Source organism: Lonchura striata, chromosome 36 (assembly GCF_050655825.1).
Source record: "Lonchura striata isolate lonStrDom1 chromosome 36, ASM5065582v1, whole genome shotgun sequence".
Taxonomy (NCBI): domain Eukaryota; kingdom Metazoa; phylum Chordata; class Aves; order Passeriformes; family Estrildidae; genus Lonchura; species Lonchura striata.
The window spans coordinates 13234740-13260989 of record NC_140738.1 but is presented as its reverse complement, the minus strand read 5'-3'; the positions used below and the strand labels follow the sequence as shown (position 1 = coordinate 13260989).

At 49.3% G+C, this 26250-nt stretch overlaps 1 protein-coding gene across 4 annotated transcripts; it reads left to right on the top strand.

Moving 5' to 3' along the window:
- Positions 1-10088: 10088 nt before the first annotated feature.
- On the top strand, positions 10089-25272 carry LOC146764195 (uncharacterized). Of its 4 annotated transcripts, none has more exons than XM_085565677.1 (2): positions 10089-10167; positions 20267-25272. In XM_085565677.1, the coding sequence occupies exon 2, from the start codon at positions 21964-21966 to the stop codon at positions 22936-22938; it is 975 nt and encodes a 324-aa protein (XP_085421803.1). In that variant the 5' UTR covers positions 10089-10167; positions 20267-21963; the 3' UTR covers positions 22939-25272. The 4 variants fall into 4 exon arrangements, with proteins under 4 accessions (XP_085421803.1, XP_085421806.1, XP_085421802.1 ...); XM_085565680.1 differs by having other exon boundaries at positions 20267-21120; XM_085565676.1 differs by lacking the exon at positions 10089-10167 and adding an exon at positions 19807-19949.
- Positions 25273-26250: the final 978 nt, after the last annotated feature.

Below are 26250 nucleotides of genomic sequence, written 5' to 3'. Positions count from 1 at the left end.
CCGAGCACTGTGGAGTGTAACTGTAACTTGTAACTGCCAACACCTCTGCCAGAGCGTGTCACCAAGGGCCCTTGGAATCCCTGCCCCGTTCCATTCCACGGTGACCATGCTGCACCGTGTCACCAAGGGCCCTTGGATCCCCTGTCCCGTTCCATTCCACGGTGACCATGCTGCACCGTGTCACCAAGGGCCCTTGGAATCCCTGCCCCGTTCCATTCCACGGTGACCATGCTGCACCGTGTCACCAAGGGCCCTTGCACGCACTGCCACCTGCCCTGGGGCCAGCCCCAGCCCCCCAGAGTGGCCCAGGGTGGAAGGAATGCCTTGCCCCAGGTGTGTCAGACAGCCCAACAGGATCTTTAGGAAGGGCTCAGCCCATCAGCAAACGCTGCCCTGCTCTGCGGCTCAGAGCAGCAGGAGCCCCCGCAGCTGCCGACGCAGCCGCGGCGGGAATGGCACGGGGCCTCCACAGAAGCTGGCACGGCCTCCTCGGGACACGTCCCACATGGTGGCCATCCTGAGCACAGCCGTGGGACACAGACCGGGAACGTGTGGGCCAGGGCAGGAATGCTGCTCTGAGCCCTGGGGCCCGGGCAGCGCTGACAGCAGCAGGTGAGGCACAGTCCCTGCCCAAGCAGAGTTCCCCTGAGCCCTGGCAGCACCGGTGCCCGTCTCCTGCCCAGAAATCTGTGCCCCAAAAGGGCTTCTCTGCCAGAGGGCAGCCAAAGCTGGTGTGCACTGGGGGCTGTGCTCCATCCTACAGGGGCTGTTGGGAGCAGCACCTGGAGCAACTGGTGGCAACACTTGGTGAGTGTCAGATGTTGTTGCTCCTTCCTGGGATGATTTTTTCATGGAAGGGATTAGCAGCAGCACAGAAACACCAACAGCTACTGAACTTCACAGGACAAAGAGACTCCACCAAAACACTGTCATGTTTCCTTGTGCTTTTGTGTCTTTCTTGCACTCTGAAAGAAGAAGAATTGGCCCAAGCCCTGCTATTCAAATCTCCAGCTGCTGTGTGTCTGCCTGTGGCAGCTCCCTGCAAACACAACTGGCTGCCTGCTCAGCTGGGCAATGGACAGCCACAAACAGGGAGGGCCCTGGTGAACATCTCTTTGGTCTCGTGGGGCAGCGAGGGCACAGGAGACAAAGACTGCTCCTCCCGAGTTCATGGGGCAACAGAGAGATTTTATTTCCCAAGCCCCCCCTTACACAGGGCATTTGAAAGACCAGGCCTGGAAGCTCTCATTGGTTTGAGCTCCATGCCCCTTCAGGTTCTGGCCCGTGAGGTGCCTGCAGTTTTGGGAGATATTTGATTGGTCAAGACCCCTGTCAATCATGGTAACACCTCACCCTTCTTTTCTTTATAAAATTCTGTGTATTGTTCTCTGTCACCCATCTGCAAGGGCCCTTTGCCAACATGCTGACAGAGGACAGCGTGCATCTAATTTGCACTGGAGCTGCAGCATTCCCCTCCAGGAACTGTTAGGGGAGAACTCAGGCCACAGGCATAATGCTTCTTGGTTACAAATTGAACTTATCTCTAAAAGCAGAAAGCTATTTAACCCTGAGCCCATTTAACCCTTAGAGAAAAACCCAATTTTAAAAAACAACCTTTAAGCACTTGATCCCTTGGGGAAAAACTGAACTCCCAGAAAACAATCTGTAAACAGAAAAACTGTTTGTAAACATGAGAAATAATTTGTAAACAAATCAAGTCCTTATATGAACTGTCCATGAGGCAGGTGATCATTTGTAATGCTGTCTGTGGTTTCCAGTGTCCATATTTTAGGCAGCTGTATTGTACTGTTGTAGGATTTATTGTAAAACATGAGAACAGACTCAGAGGGGAGGAGGGTGTACCCTCAATCCAACCCCTTTCCCCTTTTTTCGTTGTCTAAGAAATAATAATAGGATTAGAACATGGATTTTGAATACTATTAACTTATGCAAAATTTCATCCACGTTTACTGATAATATTTTTCTTTACCAGCCAGGTTCAGGGTGAAGAACTTGATTGGGAGATGTTTTGATCAGGGCAAGGAACTTGGTTAGGAGACATTTTCTGTATTTCTATTTTTTCTAGTGCAAACCATATACTTTTTTCCCTTTGTTCAAAGTTAGAAATTTTGTTGTTGACTTTAATAGCTAACTTTTAAAATGATGACAAGTGGCAGAATTTCAGTGAAAAAACTTTGCAACTGCAATTTGCTTATGATAAATCGATGTTCTATGTGTACCTCAGTGGATATTCTTTGAATCATACCAGTTTATCTTAAAGCAATGCAAGAATAATTACTCGAATATTAAGAAAAGACATGTTAATGCACATACTAGGACTTCTTTAGGACAATGATTTACTGAAATATGAGTATCAATTTAATATCTATATCCAACTGAGATGGACAAAAACTCTCTAAGGGTTTAAAGTTAGAAAGTGTATGTTTATTGAGACAGCCGGGCAGTACATGGGATAATTCCCTAATGCACACTGCAAAAATCACAGGTATTACAAAGCTTTTTTATTTGCAGAAGTCTTGAATACACAAATATGAATGCATATTCATATCCCTGTCACTTCCTCTGCTCCGCTTCATGTGCTAATTGGCAAAAAGGCAATTAAGCATGTGTAGTTCTGTTCCCTGAAATGAGTTGGGGGTCCATTTTGGGGAGGGGTCTCCAAAATGAAGAAGCAAAATAAGTCTTCCTCGTTCTGACCTTTCTGCCTTTCCCATGCATACGTGACAAATGAATCTTTGCCGTTTTCCTGTGCTTAATGGATCCCTAAAGTATGGGAAGTCTGCAACTGTTTTTGTGCCCCTGAAATCTATCACCAGGAACGGGGCTGGGATGTGCCCTGGTGCCTGGGACATCACCAGGAGCGGGGCTGGGATGTGCTCTGGTGCCTGGGACATCACCAGGAGTGGGGCTGGGATGTGCCCTGGTGCCTGGGACATACCAGGAGCAGGGCTGGGATGTGCCCTGGTGCCTGGGACATCACCAGGAGCAGGGCTGGGATGTGCCCTGGTGCCTGGGACATCACCAGGAGCGGGGCTGGCTCTGATGCTCTCCGGTGCCTGGGACATGACAAGGGGCGGTGCTGGCTGCGGTTTGTTTGGTGCCTGTGCAATCCCAAGGGCAGTGTCACAGCGGGGCAGCTCTCAGTGTCCCCAGCAGGTCACAGTGTCCAGGGCAGCCCGTGCCAGCGGTCACTGCGCACACGGGGCAGGCTGGGCTGGACAGGGGACGGGTCAGAAACGCTGCCCTGGGACTGGGGTCTCCCCCTGCCTCTGGGGCCCAGCCCCTGCTGGGAGCGCCTTGGGCAGGGCACGGGGCTGCTGCTGGGCCAGGGGGACAGGCCGTGCCCCCTGTCCCCTGCTGCTGGGCCAGGGGGACAGGCCGTGCCCCCTGTCCCCTGCTGCTGGGCCAGGGAACAGGCCGTGCCCCCTGCCAGCTGCCCAGGCCCCTCTGATGCCTGTCCCTCGTCCCTGTGGCTTCTGTCCCCACCACTCCCCACCACCTTCACTCCCTCTGTCAAAGCCCCACTCAACCCCTTCACAGTGACCTCTGGAAAGAAAGAATGAATGAAGGAAAGGAAGTGTTGTCTGTTCACCCTGGCTGGATGTCAGGCACCCACCAAAGCTGCTCTCTCACTCCCCTCCAGAGATGGACAGGAGGGAGAAAACAGAATGAAGGCTTCATGGGTTGAGCTAAGGACTGCGACAGATCACTCAGCAAATGCCATCATGGGCAAACCATTTTCAAAATTGGAGATATTAATGGAATTTTTGCTATCTGGATCAGGGCAGGATAGTGAGAAGTAAAACAAAGCTTTAAAAACACCTTCTGCCCTTTCCTCCCTCCTTCCCATCTCTACCTCCCCCCGCAGTGGGTGCAGGGAGACAGGGAATGGGGGCTCTGGTCAGTTCATCCCCGGTTGTTTCTCCTGCTGCTCGGGGAGAGGAGTCATTCCCCTGCTGTGCCAGGGGTCCCTCCTGGAGACACTTCTCCATGAACTTCTCCACAGTGAGTTCATCCCACGGACAGCAGTTCTCCACAAGCTGCTGCAGCGTGGCTCGCTCCTCCATGGGCTCACAAGTCCTGGCAGGGCCCTGCTCCAGCGTGGGCTCCTCTCCAGGGGTTTGCAGGTCCCTGCCAGGTCCCTGCTCCAGCACAGGTTTCTCATGGGGTCACAGCCTCCGCTCAGGCATCCCCCTGCTCCAGCACGGGCTCCTCCAGGCGCTGCAGGTGCATCTCTGCCCTCCGTGCCCTCCATGGGCTGCAGGGCCAAGCTGCCTCCCCAGGGACTGACCAGGGAATCTCAGGGCAATCAACTCCAGCAGCTGGAGCAGCTCCTGCCCCTCCTGCCCTGCCCTGCCCTGGGGGTGTGCAGAGCTGTTCCCCTCACAGGTCCTCACCCTGTTCCTCCCTGCTCACAGCCACAATTCCAGGATCACCCATTTCCTTAAATCTCTTATTCCAAAGGTGTTACCACCATTTCTAACTGGGCCAGCCTTGTCCAGCAGCCAGTCTGTCCTGGAGCCAGCTGGAATTGACTCTGTGGGACATGGAGGAACAGCTGCTCTCACAGAAGCTGCTCCTAGATCCCCTGCCTTACCAAAACCTGGCCATGCAAACCTGGTATAAGTATGGTAGGGTTTTTATTACCACTATTAATTCTTATTATTTCTATTCTCTCAATTTTTTGCTATTAATGGTACAGTTGTTGTTATTATTACTAGTATTTTTAGTCTTTTGGACTCTATATTAATAGTGGCTAGATTAGAACTGGAAACAAAGGTACTTCATTGCAAGTAGCGGTTAGAGTTTTGTCAGCCTCTTGCCCTGCCCTGTTCTCTGTCATTGCTGTGTGTGAAGCTGCTGCTGCCAGGCCTCCCTATTTCCCTGGTTTGAGAAATTCCATGGCATTGCTCACATGTCAGAGAGGGCTTATTCCATTCAAACACATGCTCTTAGCTCTTTGAGTCCCATTGTTGGAAGCTTGTTTTCTAACATTGTTGACTTTCTCAGCTTCTGTTAATATTTGTGATTTTATAACAAAATGTTCTTGGGTGTGATTGTGCAAGATTCTCTAATCAGCTTTCAGTTTGCTCTTGGGTTTCTTACCGGTGTGTCCGAGCTGAAGGCAGCATTTTGGGTGGGAGGCTTCAGTGGGAGCTGGGATTGCCTCGGCAGCAGCTGGTTTTGCAATGTGAGCAGCGCTGACAGAGATTCCGTGCGCTGAATATTCCGCCTGGTTGGAGCCGCAGTGCCCGGCTGGAGGGAGCCGCGCCGGGCGCTGCGGGTTGTGCCGGGCCGGGCAGCGGCCGCAGCCCCGGCAGGGCCCGGCCGTGGACACGGAGCCTTTGCTGGGCAGGGCTCGGCCCTGCGGCGCCGGGCGGGCGGTGCCGCTCCCGCCGGGAGCCTGCGGGAGCCGGGACAGCGAGAGAGCCCGGGCCGAGCATCAGCCCCGGGGCACGGCCCGGGAGGGGGCACAGCCCGGGGGTCCCGCAGAGCCTCCCTGCTCCAGAGCCGCGCCTGCCGCAGCGGGGCAGCTGCGGCACCTGCGGGGCACGGAGGAGCCGCAGGCGGCGTTCCGAGCACTCCTTCGGGGCAGGATTTTGTCCCGCTGCGGGGAATTCCCGCGGGCCGGGCGGGCCGGGGCCGCTGCCGAGCGCCGCCGCCTTTCCCGGGAGCCGCCGGGCAGAGCTCTCTGCTCGGGGCTGGGAAAAACACCTTCACTGCCCTGGGAACATTTAAAAAGTTTAATACAGGACAAGAGGAGACAAGGCCATAGAGCAAAGGTTCTTACGGCCGGGTGCATCTCGGCACTGAGCCAAGAGCACACGGTTATCTCCGGAGATACCCCTTGAATACCTTTTCCCTTACACCAGCCTGTTGCATATTCATAGTCCCTTATGCATAGTAAACTTTTTCCCAAGCTAGTTTACATATTCCAAGAACTGTTCAGCATGGCTCCTCCTCGGTTCCACCTTTTTAGGGCATGTGTATTCCTTGGTTGTGGTTTTGGTCCTTTTTTATCATCATCTTCAGTTTTGGCCCCGGCCGACACTGCCTTCAGACGGTGAGTGCTGATGGTTGGCAGATCTGTACAGGTGTCCTCATCCTGTGCTCACTGGATGTTATCCCATCCAAGCAGGAATTTTAACACAAGCATGCTTCTATCAGCTATGGCACTACTATGTCTGAGCGTAATCAATGAACAAGAGAAATAAAAACTATATAACAAAGTTATTGTAACACCACACATATAAAATCCAATGGAATATTTGCAAAAAGCCAATATTATAATATGTATCTATAACAGGGCCAAGGGCCGGGTGCCCGCTCGGTGGCCCCGGGACAGCAGAATTTTGGGGTCCCGGTGCTGGCTGCCGGCAGAGCCCCGGCGCTGGGCCGGGGATGCGTGGGACCCTCCCGCGGTGGGGTTGGGCTGCCCGGGGCAGGCGCTGCATCGTCAGCCCGGAGCCACCGGGGATCGCCCGGTACCGGCGGGGCGGGGCTGGGGAGCGGAGAAGGGCGGCACCGGAGCGGGGGGACCCTCTGCAGCCTGCGATAAGGCCTGCAGCCAGACCGATAAGGGGGTCCCCGGGAGCCTGGAACGTTGTGAAAAACGCTAATCACTTGGTTTTTAAATTTTTAAACGTTTAATAATAATAAAATGGTTATAAAAATAGTAACACAATTAGAGTAATCAAATTTAGAGTTAGGACAATTACAAGACAATAAAAAGCAAAAAATTATAGATGTCCAGATGCTCTCAGACACTTAAGCCAGGACAAGCATGCCTTGTGAACAAAGGAATAACCTTAAAAGCAATAGCCTATTGCATATTCATGTATCTCATACATGATGCATAAATTACTTGCAAATTAGGAACTTTTCTGGATTTTGTCAACTTCTTTCCCTTAATCCTGGTGCTTCCATAAAGATGGAGACAAGATGGAAGAATGTTTGTCTTTTCTGATAAGGAGGTTGTAACTCTTTATGTGCCCCAAGTCACTGCCATCCCTGTGTGAAGAGTTTATTGATTATCTCATCTCTTGCTTGGGCAAGTAAAAAAATCCTACATAGCAGAGTTTCTATTTTAATATTATGTTGTTACCTAAAACTCTATTTAACACACTACTTAAGAGAATGAATACAGCATAACTTTCTAACATTACACATATAATATTCATGGTAACATTTGTGAAAAGCCAATCATAAAATAAGCATTCTACACAGAAAGTGTTGAAATGGTAAAACCAGTCAAAACCCCTTAGGAATTGGAAGGAAAACCAGAGGCAGTGGCAGCTAACACCTCTGAAACCCGTGGCTTTTGCTCCTCTCTTTGACCTGAGAGCTTCCTGGGCAGGGGCGACTCTTCCAATTGCACCAGCGTGGCCATGGCTGGGAAGGGCAGCGAGCAGATGGGTTGAGCTTCTCCTGCCAGCCCCTGAAGTGCCAGCTGTCATTTGTGTGCGCTGAGGATTCCGCTTCAGGCTCGGAGCTGGCGCAGCTGCTCCTGGGCGCTGCTCGCCCGCGGGCGCAGCGGTGCTGCAGCCGCTGTCCCGCACACAGGGAGGGCTCTGGAGCCTCCCAGGGCACCAAGGAGCGGAGCAGGGAACGTGCCGGGATCTGCTGCAGGACCGTGGGGCTGTGGGGGATCCTTCGGTCTCTTGGATGGGGCAGGGAGGGGGCAAATGGAATCAAGGTGAGACAGGGATCAGGCAGCCCCACGCCAGGCAGCGTTTTCTCCTCTGAGAGCTCCTCTGAGCTGAGCGAGCTGGTGAATCCTGCGGAGCAAATGAGACCCGGGAGCGAGGGAAGGGCTGGCTGGGAAGGAGTCAGATAAACCCAGTGGGTATTTCCCTTTCCAAGGGGCTCCTGGGGAGACAGAGGAGACAAGAAGGATTCCCCATCTCATGACATTCCCTTTTTTCCTTCAGTAGCCCTATTGCAGTCACTGCATACAAGAGTTTAGTTGATCCCTTTGATGCCAGGGAGAACCCAGAACTTGAACCTCGCTGGATCCAGCCCTGTCTGCCTATCACCGAGCAGAGGGAAAAGATAAAGAACCTGGGTGGGGGTTGAGCCAAAATGGCATTTTGCCACTTCTGATCTGCTCCCAGCTTTTGCAGCAGGGCACCAACCCCATCGCTGCAAACCACTCCCTTTTGCAAGGCACACGTGGACCTCGCTGGTAGCTCAGGGCTCCTGAAGGGGCTGCTGCAGTTGGCAACTGGAGCTGTTGTTGAACTTTTCACATTGCTAAACCCCCCCTGCCAAATGCCATCAACTGTCTGAGGAAGGACACAAGAATATTACCCTGGAGGGGCCAAAAACTTGGAAAAGGATGAAAGAAATGTTCTGATGATGACAATGACAATGACAAAAAAACACAATTTATTTTTGACAGCAAATGAGTACCCACAGCCCTCCAGCCCTCCCAGACTGGCAGCCGAGTGGGGCCGTTTCCATGGCATGAGGAGCTGGCAGCCTGCAGAGAGAAACCAGAGAGCCACGGTCAGTCACAGAAGGCTCCTGTGCCCCTGTCCCACCACGGCCTGTGCCTGGGCCAGGCTGCTGTGTGCTCAGAGCCCAAACCTCCTGACCCATTCTCCGTTTTTAGAGAAGGGCAGAGTGTTAAGCCACATTCCATCTCCTCTGCTGAAGCACAGCCCAGCAGCCTCCTCAGCAGCTGCAAGGGCGGGATGCCCGTGTGCCTGGTTTCCAGGCTCCCTGGCAGACCAGGGGTTATAGGTTGGGTGTCTCCTGGATTGTTCCCGGAAAGGGCCCATCTCTGCACAGAGACACCGTTTTTCATTTGTAAATTAGGTCTTTCTTTCTCTGCCAACTGTGGTTTCTCCAGCCCCGGCTGCAGCCACTGGTCATTTAAAACTTTAAGAATCTTTTTCTACAAGCACAACTGACTTGATGTATATTTTACAAAATCACGAATTGTGCCATAACATATATTACAATGGGGCTGCAGAGATCCCCCTGCAGCTCCATGGGGAGGCAGAGATCCCCTGCAGATCCATGGGGAGGCAGAGATCCCCTGCAGGTCCCTGGGGATGCAGGGATCCCCTGCAGGTCTATGGGGATGCAGGGATCCCCTGCAGGTCCATGGGGATGCAGAGATCCCCCTGCAGGTCCATGGGGATGCAGGGATCCCCTGCAGGTCCATGGGGATGCAGAGATCCCCCTGCAGGTCCATGGGGATGCAGAGATCCCCTGCAGCCCCTGGAGGAGCCGGGCCGGAGCTCGGCGATTCCTGAGAGGAGGCTGTGAGCCCGCGGGCAGAGGGGCCCCGCTGGAGCAGCCTGTCCTGGCAGGACTGAGCCCGTGGCACAGTGACCCACGCTGCAGCACTCGGAGGGGGCTGTGCCCAGGGGATGGACTCCGCTCCGAGAAGTTCCTGGAGAAGTCTCGGCCGGGAGAGAGCGCAGGGTGCAGCAGGGAACGACTCCTGTCCCTGAGCAGAGGGAGAAGCCCCGGGGGATGAGCTGAGCATGGCCCCATTCCCTGTCTCCTGCCCTGCCGGGGGAGGAGGTGCAGCTGGGAGCAGGGAGGCGTGGGGAAAGCTGCATTTAAGGCTCTGCACTGACTTCTCCTTCTCCTGCTCCGAGTCTTTGGAGTTTTCTGCCAGAAATCTCTCCCCTGCCCCACCCACCCACAGGGCTTCGGGCAGGTTTCCCTTTTCGGGGGAAATCAAAGCGAAGCTCTGATGCATAACGAGGGGCAGGAGAAGTGAGGCTCCTGGGCTTCCCGCAGAGGCGGAGGCACGGGAGGCGCAGGGCCGGGAAAGCCGTGGCGGGAGGCGCGGAGAAGTTTGTTTGTGTGGGCAGCTCAATCCCGGCTCGGCCCGGGCCCGTGCCGGGGCTGTTCCTCATCTCCGGCTTTCCCCTCACGCAGCCCGGGGGCGCCGAGAGCGCGGGGCGAGGCGGGGCCGTGCGCAGAGCCCGCCCCGAGCTCGCTGCCATTGGCCGCCGGTGCCGTCAGTCGCGGTTGCGGCGCGCTGATTGGTGGGAGCGGGGCGCGGCGCGGCCCCGGCGGCGGGCTGAGGGCGGCCGTGGCCGCGCAGCGCCGCCATTGGCCGAGCGGCTGTGCGGGCCCGGCAGCGGCGGCAGCGGCCGGAGCTCGGAGGCGGCCCCGGCGCAGGTGGGAGCCGCGCTGGGCTCTGCGGGGGCTCGGGGCCGGCTGCGGGCGGAGGGGGCGGCAGGGGGCTCCGGCGGCTCGCCGGTGCCGTGTCCGGCCCGTGCCGGCCCCGGGCTGAGGGCGCTGCGGGAGCGGCTGCCCGCGGTCTCCTTCCCGCCGGGGCCGGGCAGGAGCCGCTGCCGGAGCAGCGCTGGCTCGGCCCGGCTGCTGTGGGTAGGACAGAGGGGCTGCCCCGCGGCCGGGAGCGGGCGGGGAAATTCCCGTCGCCGGAGGTTCGTGTGCCCGGGGAGAGCGAGGAGTCCTGTCAAAGTGACTTTATTGCCGAGCAGGGGCAGAGGCCGTGGGGCATTTGCCGTGCGCTCTCTGCCGTGGCTGTAGCCCGCAGCCTCCTTTTTATCCTCATTTTCCCGGCCGCATCTCCCGCTGCCTTTGCCCACCGGCTGAGTTCCTTGGAAGGTTCCGACTTCCCGATGCGCCTGGAGCCTGTCCTCGTTAATGTGCACCCTCCTTTTGTATAACAGCCGATATTCATGGCTCTGTTAAGTCTTTGTTCTTCTCCTCGAAGTTCGGGAATGTAGCGGGACTTTGAGCAGCTGTCTGGGTCAATTTGTACCATTTATTGGAACTGATGGTTTCTCCCCTTCTCTACAAGTGCCCGGCCCTATCTCCAGGCAGATTGACTCCTTGACTCTGTTTTGTTCTTCCCGGGTCCTCTTTGGTTTTGGGATTATTCTCGGTGCCCTCATTCCCTGTCCTTTTGTAGCCGTTTGTGGATCAGGAGGCCTGGCTGCCACCTGCATGCCCTGGCTCAGCTGCTGGATGAGCTGCACTGCCAAGGTGTGGAGCATGGTAAAAAGATGAGAGTTGCTGCAGCACAGAAGAGGAGAAGCAGCATTCCTTTAACCCCTGGTGTGCTGGGGAGCCAGGAAAGTGTGTCCCATTCCCATCCTTTCCATGTTTGGACCAATACATAAACTGCTCTCCTATTTCCTTTCTTATAATTTTTAGCAGTTTTCTCGTCATCTCTTTGCCAAGAGCAGTTTGAGCCATTTAGTTTTCCACAAACTCCTCCTTTTTCTGTTCACAGATAATCTGATCCCATCTCCTGCTGAAATGTTGTGTTCCTCATTTCAGTGGCTTGGTCGGCAGGAAGGTCAGGAGCTGGAGCTGTCTGGTTGGTTCTTATTCTGAGGACAGCTTGTAATCAAATTATGCCATTCAAATGAAAAATGGGTTCTCTGTCTCCTGATATGAATTTGTGAGAAACGCCAATCACTTGGTTTTTAAAATGTTAGAAGTTTAATACTAGTAAAATGGTTATAGAAGTAGAAATACAATTAGACTACTAAAAATTTAGGGTTAGGACAATTGCAAGACATTAAAAAGCAAAGACTTACAGATGGACAGATGCTCTCTTGGGTGCTTAAGCCACAACAAGAATACCTTGTGAATAAAGGAATCGCCCCTAAAAAAATACACTGTTGCATATTCTTATATCCTTCATCGTTATGCATACATTCTATTTCAAACAAGAAACTCTGTCTGTTGTATGTCAGCTATTTTTTTTTAATCCCCACGGCATCCTCCAGTCTGAGCATGGCCTGAAGAAATTAACTTCTTCTAGTAAGAAAACCATAAATTCCTCTTCTCTGGAGAATTTAGGTGTTCCTTGAGCGAATTTAGGTGTTCTCATTCCTTTACCCCCCCCCCCCCACACACACACACATGCATATTTTCTCTTTTAATTACTAAAGCTTAATTTTATCTACAAAGCTACGTTTACCATACTATTAAGATGTTCATACAGCACAAGTTATCATTATAACATAATACATATAGTAACTATCTGCACAGAGCCATATAACATGCATTTTTCACAAAATCATTTTGGTTCCCAGGGGCTGGTCCATGGTGTTGTAGGATTTGTTCTGGTGGCCGTTCATCTTTTCCCCACCTTTGGGCGCTCCCTCAAGCTGGGGCTGCATCAATTGACCATTTTTTTTCTTACTCCTTCATATATACTCGAATTCCAACTGATTTCCCTGAACTTGTTCTAGCAAAACCCCCAGTGCTCTGATACACCCTGTACAGCACAGACAGGGACAGCAGATGTTGGAGTGGGCAGAGGGATGATCCCCCCCTTATTTTAGTGAAGTTTTCCCAACATTCTCCATTTGCTGTTTCCCTTTGCAGCTTCAGCCATTTCTGTTGCAGAGTCAGAGATCCTCAGCATGGGCTCTGCCTTCAGCTGTGCAGATTCCATCTGTGCAAGCAGGCAGAGCTTGGGGTGTGGGGCAGAGGGAATCAGCCAATTCCTGCCCCAGGCAAGAAGAGCCAGGTACATTGTCCCCAGTTTGCCCCAGCAGTGTTAATTTGCATTTCTGAAGCTCCTCCTGGGTGCCTGGAATGCAGCTTCTCTTCCACAGCAGCCTTCAGCAGCCTCAGTTGTGCCCCCCCCACAACCTGCTGCTTTTTTTTTTCCTTCAAATGATCTATTTATTGTTTATGAGTTAAAGGGTCACCTTTAAATCTCATCTAGTTTTGAAAATTTTGAAAAACTCTAATCACTTGGTTTTTAAAATTTTAAAAGTTTAATAATAATAAAATGGTTATAAAAATAATAATACAATTAGAGTTAGGACAATTACAAGACCAAAAGAGCAAAGAATTACGGACGTCCAGATGCTCTCGGACACTAAGTCAAGAAAAGCTTGACTTGTGAACAAAGGAATCACCCTTAAACCAAGACACTTGTTGCATATTCATACATTCTTCATGGTTATGCATACATTCTGTTCTAAACAAGAAACTCTGTTGTATGTCAACTGTTCCCTTTAATCCCCTGGTGTCTTCAAGTCTGAGCAAGGCCTGAAGAAATTAGCTTCTCCTGATCAGAAGCCATAAATTCCTCTCCTTTGGAAGATTTAGGTGTTCTTCGAAGGGAGCATCTCATTCCTAAAAAGAAAACTCCCCCCACATACATAATCTCTATTTTAACATAATGTTGTAACCTAAAACTACACTTAACACAATACGTAAGGGAATTAATACAGCATAACTTTCTAACATGACACATATAATATTCATTGTAACATTTGCGAAAAGCCAATCATAAATATGCATTTTTCACAATCTCACCTCTTACTGCTCAAGCCAAATGATTTATAAAGAATATTTCCTGTCCTCTTGCATTCTTTGGACTCTGTTAGTAATCAAATAAAACATGGGATTAAACAAAGAAGAAATAACAAAACACTTGTAACACATAAAAGGAAGAATCCTAATTTCTTCCAGCATCCCATTCTCAATACATTACCCCACCTGCTAGTTTTTAACATTATTTTCCCATTTTTGGACTGATACCTGGGTCATAATTTTTTTCTGATATCCTTTGTTTTTTCTAGGATGACATCCTCATTGCCATCTATTTTCAACAATCTGTACACCCCATTCTTTAGCCAATAAATAGTGTAAAGCCAACCTATTTTAATGCACTGCAGGTGATGTTTGGCTTTGCAGACTCAATATTAATTCCAATGCCTGAGCAGCTTTGTTTATTATCTTCTCTATAACTGCTTGGAGTCATTTAATATGACTCAGGATATAATTTGGGGTTAACACAGAGCTAGACTGCTGTGCTTGTTTTACCTTTTTTTTTACTAACTGTCTCTTTACCGAATCTTGGACTATATTGGACTATATTTCTAAGATCAAATGTAAAACAAATCCATCTCTCCTTTTGGACATTCCATGCCCCAAGTATTACTACTTTTTCCTAAGTTCTTTGTAATGTGATAATTTTCCCCCTTTTTCCTGAAGGTACTTAATTTGGATGGGTTATAACAGTGGCTGTTGACATGGGTGTGTGTAACAAAAAGGAACTTTGGTTTCTTTCCATGTGATACTTTCTGTAGCATTTGTGACACGATCTTGCTGCTATCTCAGAAGGGAAAAGACAACAAATGAGAGACAGAAACAGGAATGACAGAGGTCTGGCGTGGCTTATACCCCCACCTCCCCTGCCTGTGGGGCTGCTGCCCACAGCAGGTACGTGTGATCTTCTCGCTGGTGAGTACAGTGCTCAATCCAGGCTTGCCCTCTGTTTCCCTTGTCACTCCTTTTTTACTCATTTCCAGGCAAATTGTTTTTGACACCTTTTAACTGTGGTTTTCCACCATTCCTCAGGTATCTCTCAGTCCACAGGCATTGATAATCCCCATCTACAAAAGCAGTTTATTACTTCAGTTTTTGAGGTCTTTCTGTATAGGGGATTGATTCAGTACTCAATACTTCTTGCCACAAGAACATAGATTTTGTGAGCTACAATGCCAATTATTCTCATAATTTAAACATTCACTTATAACCCAGCTGCCATGTCCAATATGGGGATGAATCAAATAAAGTATACAGCATAGTATTAATGGTAATTTCCCTTCTTGCCTGTACAAGTCACAGGCTAAGGCCAGACTATAAGAACTCTTTGACTCAAACACTCCCGACCCTCCTGTTTGAAGTGGCAGTGTTCCTCTGCCAAGGAGGTGTCGGAGGCGTCTCAGGGCTTATTCAGGCAGGGCTTAGAACCAGTGATGCAAGCTTTGCCTTATTTCTCAGTTAGGTGTTATTCTTTGTACCTGCCTTGGATCATTTGGCTCTTCCCAAACCATTACCACCCAGTCCTGGTTGAAAGTCAATTTGGTATCACCTGGTTTAGATGTGATAGTCCATTCCTCACGTTTCTTCACAAATTCTTTTATTTTGCTGGCATGAATTCACCCTCTTTTCCATGGTTGGGATTGCTGCTTTAGTAGTACCTGGAAAGGACTTCTTAATAACACAGTGTTAAAAGAAAAGAAAAACAATACTGCATTAACTTTCACCATTAGTTTTCTTCAAAACTTTCTGGGTTTAACTAAAAACTTTTTCTGTAGCTGCTTCTTCTTCTTGTATCCAGCTGTGCTAATTGCTGCAGAGGCCAATTCTTCTTCTTGTGAGCTATAATTAGTTAAATAAAAAAAAGACTAGCCCAAATTTAACACAAGATGTATCACATCTCTTGGTTTTTTGCTTTTTAGGCAACATCCAACTGTTTTAGTCTTACAGACCCATTCTTCAGAACAAAAGCCTCCTTTCCTTAATAACAAAAATCAGAAGGAAAAAAAAGAAGTCTTGTTTAAAAAAATAAAGCACATTGTGAGAGTCAGCTATCTCTGCTTTGATCTTATCTCTATTGGTGGTCCAGCTCTCCCTCTTTTTCACAGCTTTGCCTTTGTCTGTACTTCCTCACTCCCCTCCCCTTGTTGTCACTCTGTCTAGCAGGAATGGGGGAGAACTTACAAATAGCGACGGTATGGGGATTTTGGGGTGTATTTCACTCTTTCTCTTTCTCTCTCTTTCCCTTTCTCTCTCTTTTTCTCTCTTTTTTTCTTTTTCTCTTTTTCTCTCTTTTTCTCTTTTTTTCTCTCTTCTCTCTTCTTCTCTCTTTTTCTCTCTTCTCTCTTTTTCTCTCTTTTTCTCTCTTTTTCTCTCTTTTTCACTCTTCTCTCTTTTTCTCTCTTTTTCTCTCTTTTTCTCTCTTTTTCTCTCTTCTTCTCTCTTTTTCTCTCTTTTTTTCTTTTTCTCTTTTTCTCTCTTTTTCTCTTTTTTTCTCTCTTCTCTCTTCTCTCTTTTTCTCTCTTCTCTCTTTTTCTCTCTTTTTCTCTCTTTTTCACTCTTCTCTCTTTTTCTCTCTTTTTCTCTCTTTTTCTCTCTTCTTCTCTCTTTTTCTCTCTTTTTCTCTCTTTTTCTCTCTTTTTCACTCTTCTCTCTTTTTCTCTCTTTTTCTCTCTTCTTCTCTCTTCTTCTCTCTTCTTCTCTCTTCTTCTCTCTTCTTCTCTCTTCTCTCTTCTTCTCTCTTCTTCTCTCTTCTCCCTTTCTCTCTCTTTCGCTCTCTTTTTCTCTCTTCACATTTCAACATCCACATTCCAATATCAGTCCACTTTCTAACATTAGTCCTACATCCTGGAGAGGTGAGTCTGCCAATCACCTCTCCCTCCTTTTTCAACTTCCTTACAAATTTAATTACTTTTGTTATGTGTGTTCTGCAGGCCTTTAATTCACGGCACCCTCCGCCAAGGGCTACCAGCTACCCACACCTGACAGTGCTAAAACTAAAGACTTATTTTGCTGTCACAATTTTCCATTCACAAACTTGAAAGGGTTGTAGGAACAAGGTAAACAAAAACTTACTTCTGAAGTGATCTTGCCTGCAATAAAAAATTTGAGGCAATGCTTGTTAGTGCAATGTAATTTGCAAAGAAGCCAAGGTTTGATTTGGGAAGGGCATCTGAGGACACAGAGCATGAGTTTTACAAATCTATAATTTGAAGAGGGAATAGACAAAATGTGGATACAGTGGGGGAGACAGCAAGTAAGGAATTCATCTCTGCAATACTCTCTTTTTGACTGCCAGGAGACACTCTCTGAAGGGGTTCTTACAGTACAAACAATAACTGGATGGGAAGAGGCACTCTTGAATTTAAGCTTTGGTGTCAAAATAGGAAACTGCCCCTGAGCACTGCAGTGCTGGAGCACCCTGCCTGCAAACTCACCAGAGGCAAGCCACTGCTGCCACGCTGCAGGGCTGCCTGCAGCACAGAGGGAATCATGGCCAAGCCCTCCCTGCAGGCTTGGGCAATCCACACAAGGAATCACAATTGCTTCATAGCTCTCTAACTCATTCAAGAAATAGGAAACTGTAGTAAACAGAGATCTCCCTCACCATCTTTTTCATATGTGTGTGTCACACACCCACTGTGATGCTGGAAGTAACAAATTGTTTACATTAGAAGATACTGAAACTTTTTCTTTATTTAGCTTTGTAGTTTCCCTTTTCTATATGTAGCCACCTCCCATTGTGGGAAAAAATGAGCCCTATTTTTTTACAAGTGTTTTGTATGCACAATTTTATTTGCTGTTCTAGATACACTGCAAGTAGTTAGCACTTCCAGAAAAAACAGCAAACAAACAAAACAAAAAAACGAAGAAAGCAAAACACATTTGGGTACATGAAAAAAGAACTGGTTGGAAGGAAAATTGTTTCTCATTGACCTACCAAGCAGCTGGTGTTGCCTTTAGTTTAACTTTACACACTGAGAACACTTGATTGAACAGCCTGCGTTGACTCAAATTAATAGCAGGTTTTGCTATGTCACAGCTGTAAACTAGTTTTTCAATCCTAGAGTACAGTAAGTTATGTATTTCAAGATAAAAATCACAATGCAAATTGGAAGAAATTTAGTACTGCATGAGGTGTGCACACAATTAATTTACCTCTAGAAGTCAGTTTATGGCTTTCCTCTACCAGGATTGCAGTAGCTGCTATAGCTTGAATACACACTGGCCAGCCTTGATTTACTGGATGCCACATCTTTGATAAATAAGCCACGGGTCTCTTTACTCCTCCCCACTCTTGAAACAAAACCCTATGAGCTACCCCCTTTTTTTCATTTACATACAAATGAAAGGGTTTTGCTAGTGAAGGTAAGCTTAAAGTTGATATTGGGGCTAGTTTTAACTTCTTTTTTCTTAGTTTTTCATTACCCTTTTTGATCCATTTTATATCATCTCCCTCTGTCAGTTTTTTTTATTCAAAAATTTTACTGCCTGTGTATATCCTTCAATCCATAATCTATAATATCCCAATAATCTGAGTATCTTTCTGATTTCCCCCTTTGAAGAGGGAGGGGGAAGGGATAGAATCCCTGTGTTTCAGTCTGGGTTGAGCTTCCAACTACCCTTACTAAGCAAGTGTCCAAGATATTTTACCTCTGATTCTACAAATTGCAGCTTCCCTTTTGATACCCTTAATCTTTTTTCCCCAAGAAAATTCAAAAGCTTTATAGTAGCCTCTCCAGCTTCAGCTTCCCCAGAAAGTAAAAGATTATCCACTTATTGGATAATTTGTATTTCAGGGGGAGTGGGGAAAGTTTGTAGTATTGTTTCTAAATCTTGTCCAAATAAGTTTGGGGATTCTGTAAGCCCCTGTGATAGTTTTGTCCATCTTAATTGCTGTTTTCTCCAGTTAGTGGGTCCTTCCATTCAAAAGCAAAGATAACTTGCTCTCCTGGGCTAATGGGCAAGCCCAAAAGGCATCTTTAAGGTCTACTGCACTAAACCACTGATGCTGGGGAGGAACTTTACTGAAAAGAGTATAAGGATTTGGTACCACTGGATAGCGGGTCTGAGTTCCTTTGTTAACCTCCCTTAAGGCTTGTACCAGTCTATAGCTCCCATCAGGCTTCTTTACTGGGAGTATTGGGGTATTATGGGGAGACATACAAGGTTCTAATGTCCCATCCTTTGTTAGTCCTTCTATTACTGGCTTTAAACATTCCCGTCCTTCTAAAGATACAGGATACTGCCATACATGTATGGGACAATTTTTTTTTCCTCAGTTGTAATCTTTATGGGGTCAATATTTAATCTTCCCCTATTTCCCTCCCCAGCCCAAACTTCCTTGTTAATTCTTCTTCCATCCTCCTGGCCTAGTTTTAAAAGTCTAGCTGTCATCTTCCCATCTTCTGGAACAACCCCTATTCCTAATTTCACTTGTAAATCTTGTCCCAATAAATTGCTACCTGCCCCTGGGACCAAGAAAACATCCCTCATCCAAAATTTAGTTTCTCCCTCTATTACCACATTTTTAATAACGGGTACTGTGAAACTCTCTCCTTTTGCTCCTGTTACTTTTACAGTATCTTTGCTTACACTATAACCTTTTGGAATATTTAACATAAAGGTTCTTTTTGCCCCTGTGTCTACCACAAATTCCAATTCTTCTTCTTGGGGACCCACTCTTGAAATTATCTCAGCATTCCCCACCTGGACCAACCTGCGCCCCCCCTCGGCCCCATGGCCCCGCGAGGGGAATTTGGGGAGGTGGGAGTGGGGCAGCGCCAAGGCCGGGCCCCCCCGCGCTGTCCTGGCGGGAGCGGCTGCAGTGCGGGCGGGACCGAGTGCGGGCGGGAGCGGCCGAGAGCCCAGCGCTGCCCCAGCCCGACCTGCCCCAGCTCCATCCCTGCCCCTGCGCTGGGATGCTGTGGGGCTGGGGGGAAGAGGGAGCCGGCAGTGGGTGCTGGGCCTGGAGGCAGGAGGAGAAGGGAAGGAGAAGCAGGCTTGAGGAACAGAATGGTCAAAGGATGCAGGTGGCAGGAGAGGGTGGGATTGTGCAGGAGAAGGAGGAATAGCAGGAGGAAGAGGAGTGTGAGGAAGAGTAGAGACACAAGAGGAGGAGGAGGAGGAGGAGGAGGAGGAGGAGGAGGAGGAGGAGGAGGAGGAGGAGGAGGAGGAGGAGGAGGAGGAGGAGGAGGAGGAGGAGGAGGAGGAGGAGGAGGAGGAGGAGGAGGAGGAGGAGGAGGAGGAGGAGGAGGAGGAGGAGGAGGAGGAGGAGGAGGAGGAGGAGGAGGAGGAGGAGGAGGAGGAGGAGGAGGAGGAGGAGGAGGAGGAGGAGGAGGAGGAGGAGGAGGAGGAGGAGGAGGAGGAGGAGGAGGAGGAGGAGGAGGAGGAGGAGGAGGAGGAGGAGGAGGAGGAGGAGGAGGAGGAGGAGGAGGAGGAGGAGGAGGAGGAGGAGGAGGAGGAGGAGGAGGAGGAGGAGGAGGAGGAGGAGGAGGAGGAGGAGGAGGAGGAGGAGGAGGAGGAGGAGGAGGAGGAGGAGGAGCAGAAAGAGGAAGCAGCAGAAGGTTCCACCCCTCCCTGTGTCTGCAGCCTCCCCCCAGCCCCAGGAGCGCTGCTCCCCCCACATGCAGCAGGTGACTGTGGAGGGGAATCCACGATTTTCACAGGGTGAATCTTGGTGTTTCTGAGCTTGCTTGGGCTAAATGTTGGTGCTTTGGTTTTATGTGGCAGCTGAATCTTTATTTTTGGGGTAGGTTTTTGCTGACTTGTGATGTTTGGGGAGTTTTTGTTCTGTGTCTTGAAATTTGTGAGATTTGATTTTTGGGCTGAATCTTGGTGTTTTAGAGGTTCTTACAGATACGAGATTCCCAATGACTTCCTGAGATGAACTTGGGCAAGGAGGAACCCCCAGTCCAAGGAGCTCTTCTCTTGTTTTTTTCCCTCAAACCAGGATTTTTAATTCCGTGAGTGTGGCTGGATGGAGGAGGAGGAAAAGCCCCGGAGATGCTGCAGGAGGAGGAGCTGCAAACCCAGCCCAGGGAGCTGCAGGGATGAAAGAGCCCCCCTGAGCCAGGAAGGCGGGTGGAGATCCAGCCAGAGCTCGGAGCTGGTGGAGAAGCCTCATGGCAGGGAGAAGCCCCACAAGTGCTTGGAATGTGGGAAGGGTTTTAGCCAGAGATCCAGCCTGATCAAACACCAGAGGATCCACACTGGGGAGAGGCCCTACGAGTGTGGGAAGTGTGGGAAGGGCTTCAGAGACAGGTCTGGCCTGATGATGCACCAGGTGATCCACACTGGGGAACGGCCCTATGAGTGCTTGGAATGTGGGAAGAGCTTTGGGTGGAGCTCTACTTTGAGAAGACACCAGCGCATCCACACTGGGGAGAGGCCCTATGAGTGTCCCCAGTGTGGGAAGAGGTTTCAGACCAGCTCCAATCTCCTCCTACATGAGCGGATTCACACCGAGGAGAGGCCCTACCGCTGCCCCGACTGCGGGAAGGGCTTCAAGCACAACTCCGACCTCACCGTGCACCGGCGCATCCACAAAGTGTGGGGAGTGTGGGAAGAGCTTCTCCATGAGCTCAACCTTGGCCAAACACCAACGGAGGCACCAGTAAGGGAAGCCCTGTGAGTGCCCCAAGTGAGGGAAGAGTTTGGAGTGAGGGAAGAGAGTGCAGGAAGAGCTTGGTGCACTGCTGCAGCTCCATTCCCCATGGGAGGATCCGGGCTGGATGATCCCCAGTGACCCCCGTTGGGCAGAGCCCTGGTACCCCGGTATGGGGAATAAAACAGAGAGAAAAGCAATGGAGCTGATAAGGGGGCCTGATATCTGAGGCCTGACTGAGCAGAAACTGTGGGAGACACAGACACAGTTTGTCTCCCTGGGCAAGAAGAGGGGACAGTGGGGGGTGGCAGGGGTGTGACAGAGGGGATGAGGGGGTGACAAAGGGACAGAGGGGACAGCAGAGCCCTCCAGGGAGGGGACAAAGCGGACCCTGGGAGGACACTGGGGCCACCACAGGAGGCCACAAGTGCCACCAGGTCTGTGACACCTCCCCTGTCCCTTCCCCAGGTGTCCCCGTATCAGCTGGAGTCACGGGTGAACGTGGTGGCCACCCTGGGTGAGGTGGCAGCCACCGTGACCAGGTTACAGAGGGACGAGCAGCAGCTCATGTCCCCAGAGTCCCTGCACGGGAACCTGAGGAACTTTACCTGGAGTCTCGGTGAGACCCTGGAGCAGGGCGGTGTCACCTCCCTGGGCCACCATGGTGTCCCCTCCCTGGGCCAGGCCCTGGCCGTGCTTGGGGCCACCCCAGGGGCCACCTGGGCCGATGTGAGAGCTGCGGGCTGGGCCTGGCAGGAGTTGGTGGTCAGGCTCGAGGACAGCCGGGCCCTGCTGGCCTGGGATGCCACCGAGCTCCATGACACCCGCTGGGACGCGGCCATCGCTGCCATCCGGGCCGGGGACCTGCAGAACGTGGCCACCCGCAGGAGGACAGCTGGGAGCAGCCTGGTGGCCACAGCCCAGCAGCTGAAGGTGGCCCTGGGCAGGGAAAAGAGGGCCTTGGCAGGGCCACGCACAAGGCCCAGGTGGCTGCGGCCACCAACGAGGCCGTGGGAGAGGCCGTGGTGGCCAGCAGCCAAGCTATGGTGGCCACCAGAAGGGGACATTGGGCACAGGTGGCCCTGGGGCCGCTGGAGCGCTTGGTGGAAGAGTGTGAAGGAGGCAGGTGGTTCCCCGAGGAGCTGCAGCGCCGGCTCAGGGACATCGAGGCCATCCTGGAGGGGACAAAGAAGGCGTCCCCCGATGTCCCTGAGGCCTTGGTGGCCGAAGTGGCCGAGTTTGAGCAGCCGTGGGATGCCAGTGCCTGCCTGGGCAAGGATCACCTGCTGGGGACACTTGGGGACATCCACGACCTCCTCTTGAGTCCCTGTGGTGGCTCCGGCGGCCCTGGTGGCCCCAGCAGGCACGCCCTGGCCCAGCGGTGCCAAAAAGCCATGGAGGATCTCCCGAGGCTGCTGCAGCGATGGCACCGCTCTGATGCCATCAGGGACAGTGACATCCTGGTGGACAGCGCTGGCATCACCAGTCCCCTCCTCGTGAGGGATCTGAGACCAATTCGGAGAATTTTCTGGGAATTTTCATGGGCATTGTCCCACATGCTGATGGGAGTTTCTGGGATGACGTTACCAGCCGCACCTGGGGCCATTCTGAGAGGACTCAGAAGGCTTTTGCATTCCCCTGCTGCCTTTTGCATTTTTCTGCTTTTTCTGTTGGGTTTGGCATTTCTCTGTTGCCTTTTGTACGTTCCTATTGACCCCCAGCATTTTGCTGAGGTGCTCATACTGATACTGATTATTGATAATTCCTTGCAGCTGCTCGCTGGCACAATAAAATCTCAGAGTTTGCATGGACAAGTCCAAGGCAGTGTGAGCTTTCTGCCAGGATTTGGGAATCCTTTACGAATCCAATTCTCACATCCCTGGGCCCCCCCGTTCCCGGCGCTGTTCCCGGGGGTCCCGCGGCTCTGGGGGTCAAAGGGGAGGGGGAGGAACCCCCGTGATGGGTGGGGGGCACAAAGGGGGGTCCGGGCCCGGTGCTCGGGGGGTCGGGGGCACTGAAGGGGTGCAGGTGCGGTTTTTGGGGGGTCCCGGTGCTCGGTGAGGGGGGGTCAGTGCTCAGCAGCGGGGGCTGTCCAGGGACCCCCCCGGCCCCCCCAAATCCCAGCCGGGTGTGAAAAACAAAGTTCACTAAGGGATTACTAAACAAAGTTTAATCAGGGATAAAAAAGGGTTTTGGGGCTGGCCAAAGAACTCGCCCTCAACTTAACCCTTCGTTCTCCGGATCCGGTTCCACTGCAGGGCCAGGAACACACTCCTGAGTTTTGACATTATTCAAACACTCCCGGGAGGTTTGTGTGTCCCAGGAACTCGTGTTTGGGTCTCACCTCTGACTTGTCTGCAGGACATTCTGTAGATTAAGTCTATATTTTTGATTTCTTCTCATGGTTCCACCCTGTTGTTTCAGGCCCCCTGATAAATTCATAAATTCTTCTGAGCTTTGTGTCACTGGTATCACCTGGTGAGGCTGGTCCACAGATGTGGGAAACAACTGAATTGTTTTACACCTGAGTCAGTCACACAAAAGCATTTTAACATTGCATAGTCGCTATTTCAATGTTTATTATTGATCTATTTAATGTTTATCTATTTTTAATATATTAAGGCCTATGATATAATATCTGTTCATTACTCTAGCAGTAAATTTGTTATATGGTGCACACATAAATGGATCGATTTTGTTGTACCAGCGAGCAGCTGCAAGGAATTATCAGTAATCAATATCAAGTACCACAGCAAAATCCTCGTGCTCAATAACAACGTGCAGAAGGCAATACAGAATTTCAAAAGCTGATTATTCTATTGTCATTTATAACCCGGCTCTGCTGCAAGGCACCGAGGGGCTCATTCAGCCCCTGACCCACCGGCACCCCCATCAGTGTCCCCAGAGCGTCCTCAGAATGTCCCCAAGTGTCCCCACTGACGTCACCCCAGGAATTCCCATCAGCATTTGGGACAATTGCAATGAAAATTCCCAGAAAATTCCCCGAATTCGTCTCAAATCCAGTGTGGTTTGGGGAGGGGGGAGAAGTGACAGCAGCGATGTCCCTGAGGATGTCACCGTCCCCGACGATGTCACAGCGGTGACATCGCTGTCCCTGCAGCAGCCTCGGGATGTCCTCTGTGAAAAATGCATATTTTATGGTTGGCTTTTGCAAGTATTAAATTGAATAGGATTTGTATTATGTTACATTGATTAGTAGTGCTGTATTAACATTTTAATGGTAGGGTAAATGTAGATTTGTGGTTAAAATGGAGCTTTTGTGGTTAAAATAGAAACTCTGTGCGTGGGAAGAAAGGAATGAGGTACTTGCACCGGGACGGCAGCCGCAGGACACCGAAATCTTCCAGAGAAAAAGAATTTACAGCTTATTGTAAATGCAGGCGAGCCGGGGGGAAGAAATGACAATGCCTGACTCCAGCTCAGAAGGATGAATGGTTTCTTTATTAGAACTATACTAATATACATTAATATACTGTTTAAAGGAGATACTAAAACTACAAACCCACTTTTTCTATTAATATACTATTTAAAGGAGATACTAAATTACAAACCCACTTTTTCTATTAATATACTGTTTAAAGGAGACACTAAAACTACAAACCTACTTTTTCTATTAATATACTGTTTAAAGGAGACACTAATACTACAAACCTGCTTTTTCTATTAATATACTGTTTAAAGGAGACACTACAACTACAAACCCGCTTTTTCTAACTCCCAAATCTAACTCCTCACAACTCGTGACCCTCTCTGAGATTCCAGCCCCAGGTGGGTTGGATTGGCCCCAGGCTCAAACGATCCTCACCAGAACCCAACCCAGCAACCACCCCACAACAATTTGGGTAACAAATTGGTAAACAATTCTCCAAACACATTCCACATGCTAAAACAAGGAGCAGAAACAGAAATTGATTTCTCTTTCGTTTCCCTCTGTGCTCCTCTGTGGAAAATGCTGGGAGGCAGAGCAATGTGCTGCCACAAGCGCTCCCTGATTAAAGGAAATTCACTCTCCGTGCCCCGCTCAGCCCTGCGGGCGCCGCGGGATTGAGAAGAGGCTGCCACTGCTCCGGGCTCTGTGACTGGACAGGATTTATGCATCATGCATGAGATCGATGAATATGCAACAGGCTGCTGCTTTTAGGTTATTCCTTGTTCAAGGCGTGGTTTTGGCAGCTCAGTGCCCGAACCATCCGGACGTCCGTAATCCCTCGCTTTTTATTGTCTTGTCACTGTCCTGACCTCATTGTCCACATTCTTATTACTCTGATTTTATCGCTGTTTTTTTACTAACTGTTTTATTACTAATAAACCTTTACAATTTTAAAAACCAACTGACTGGTGTTTTCCACAGTGCCCAAAAACATCCGGATGTCCGAAATTCTTCACTTTTTATTGTCTTGTCATCGTCCTGACCCTCATTGTCCAGATTCTTATTGCTCAGATTTCATTGCTATTTTTATAACTATTTTGTTACTAATTAACTTTTTGAATTTGTAAATTTTTAAATTTCAAAAACCAGCGAGTGGTGCTTTTCACAGTGCCCAAGAACTCCTGGATGTCCAAAATTCATTTTTTATCATCTTGTGGTGTTCTCATCCTCATTGTCCACATTTTTATTACTCTGATTTTATTTAGTATTTTATTATTTTTTGGTTTGTTTGTTTGTTTTTTTTTACTCACTATTTTATTACTAATAAACTTTTAAAATTTAAAAAACAACTGATTGTTATTTTCCACAGTGCCCAAAAACTCCTGGATGTCCAAAATTCTTCATTTTTTATCATCTCGTGGTGCTTTGACCCTCATTGTCCAAATTTTTATTACTCCTATTTATTGCTATTTTTATAACTATTCTATTACTAATTAACTTGTTTGAATCAGTAATTTTTAAAATATTTTAAAGAACCAGACTGGCATTTTTCACGGTGCCCAAAAACATCCGGGCATCCAAAATGATTTTCTTTTTATCGCCTTGTGGTTGCCTAAATGTCATTGTCCAGATTTTGATAACTCTGATTTTATTTTGTATTTTAATTTTATTATTTTTATTATTTTAATTTTTTATTTTATATTTTTAATAACTATTTTATTATTAATAAACTTTTAACATTTAAAGAACAAGTGATCAGTGTTTTCACAGTGTCCAAGAACTCCTGGGTGTCCAAAATTCTTCATTTTTTATAATCTCGTGGTGTCCTGACCCTCATTGTCCACGTTTTTATTGCTCCGATTTTATCGCTATTATAATTATTATTTCATTACTAATTAACTTGTTTAGTTATTTATTACTAACTAACTTGTGTAATAAT

Bases quoted from the DNA above. Each gene is read 5' to 3' on its own strand.
- LOC146764195 (XM_085565677.1), top strand. From the start codon at position 21,964: ATGGTGGCCACCAGAAGGGGACATTGGGCACAGGTGGCCCTGGGGCCG.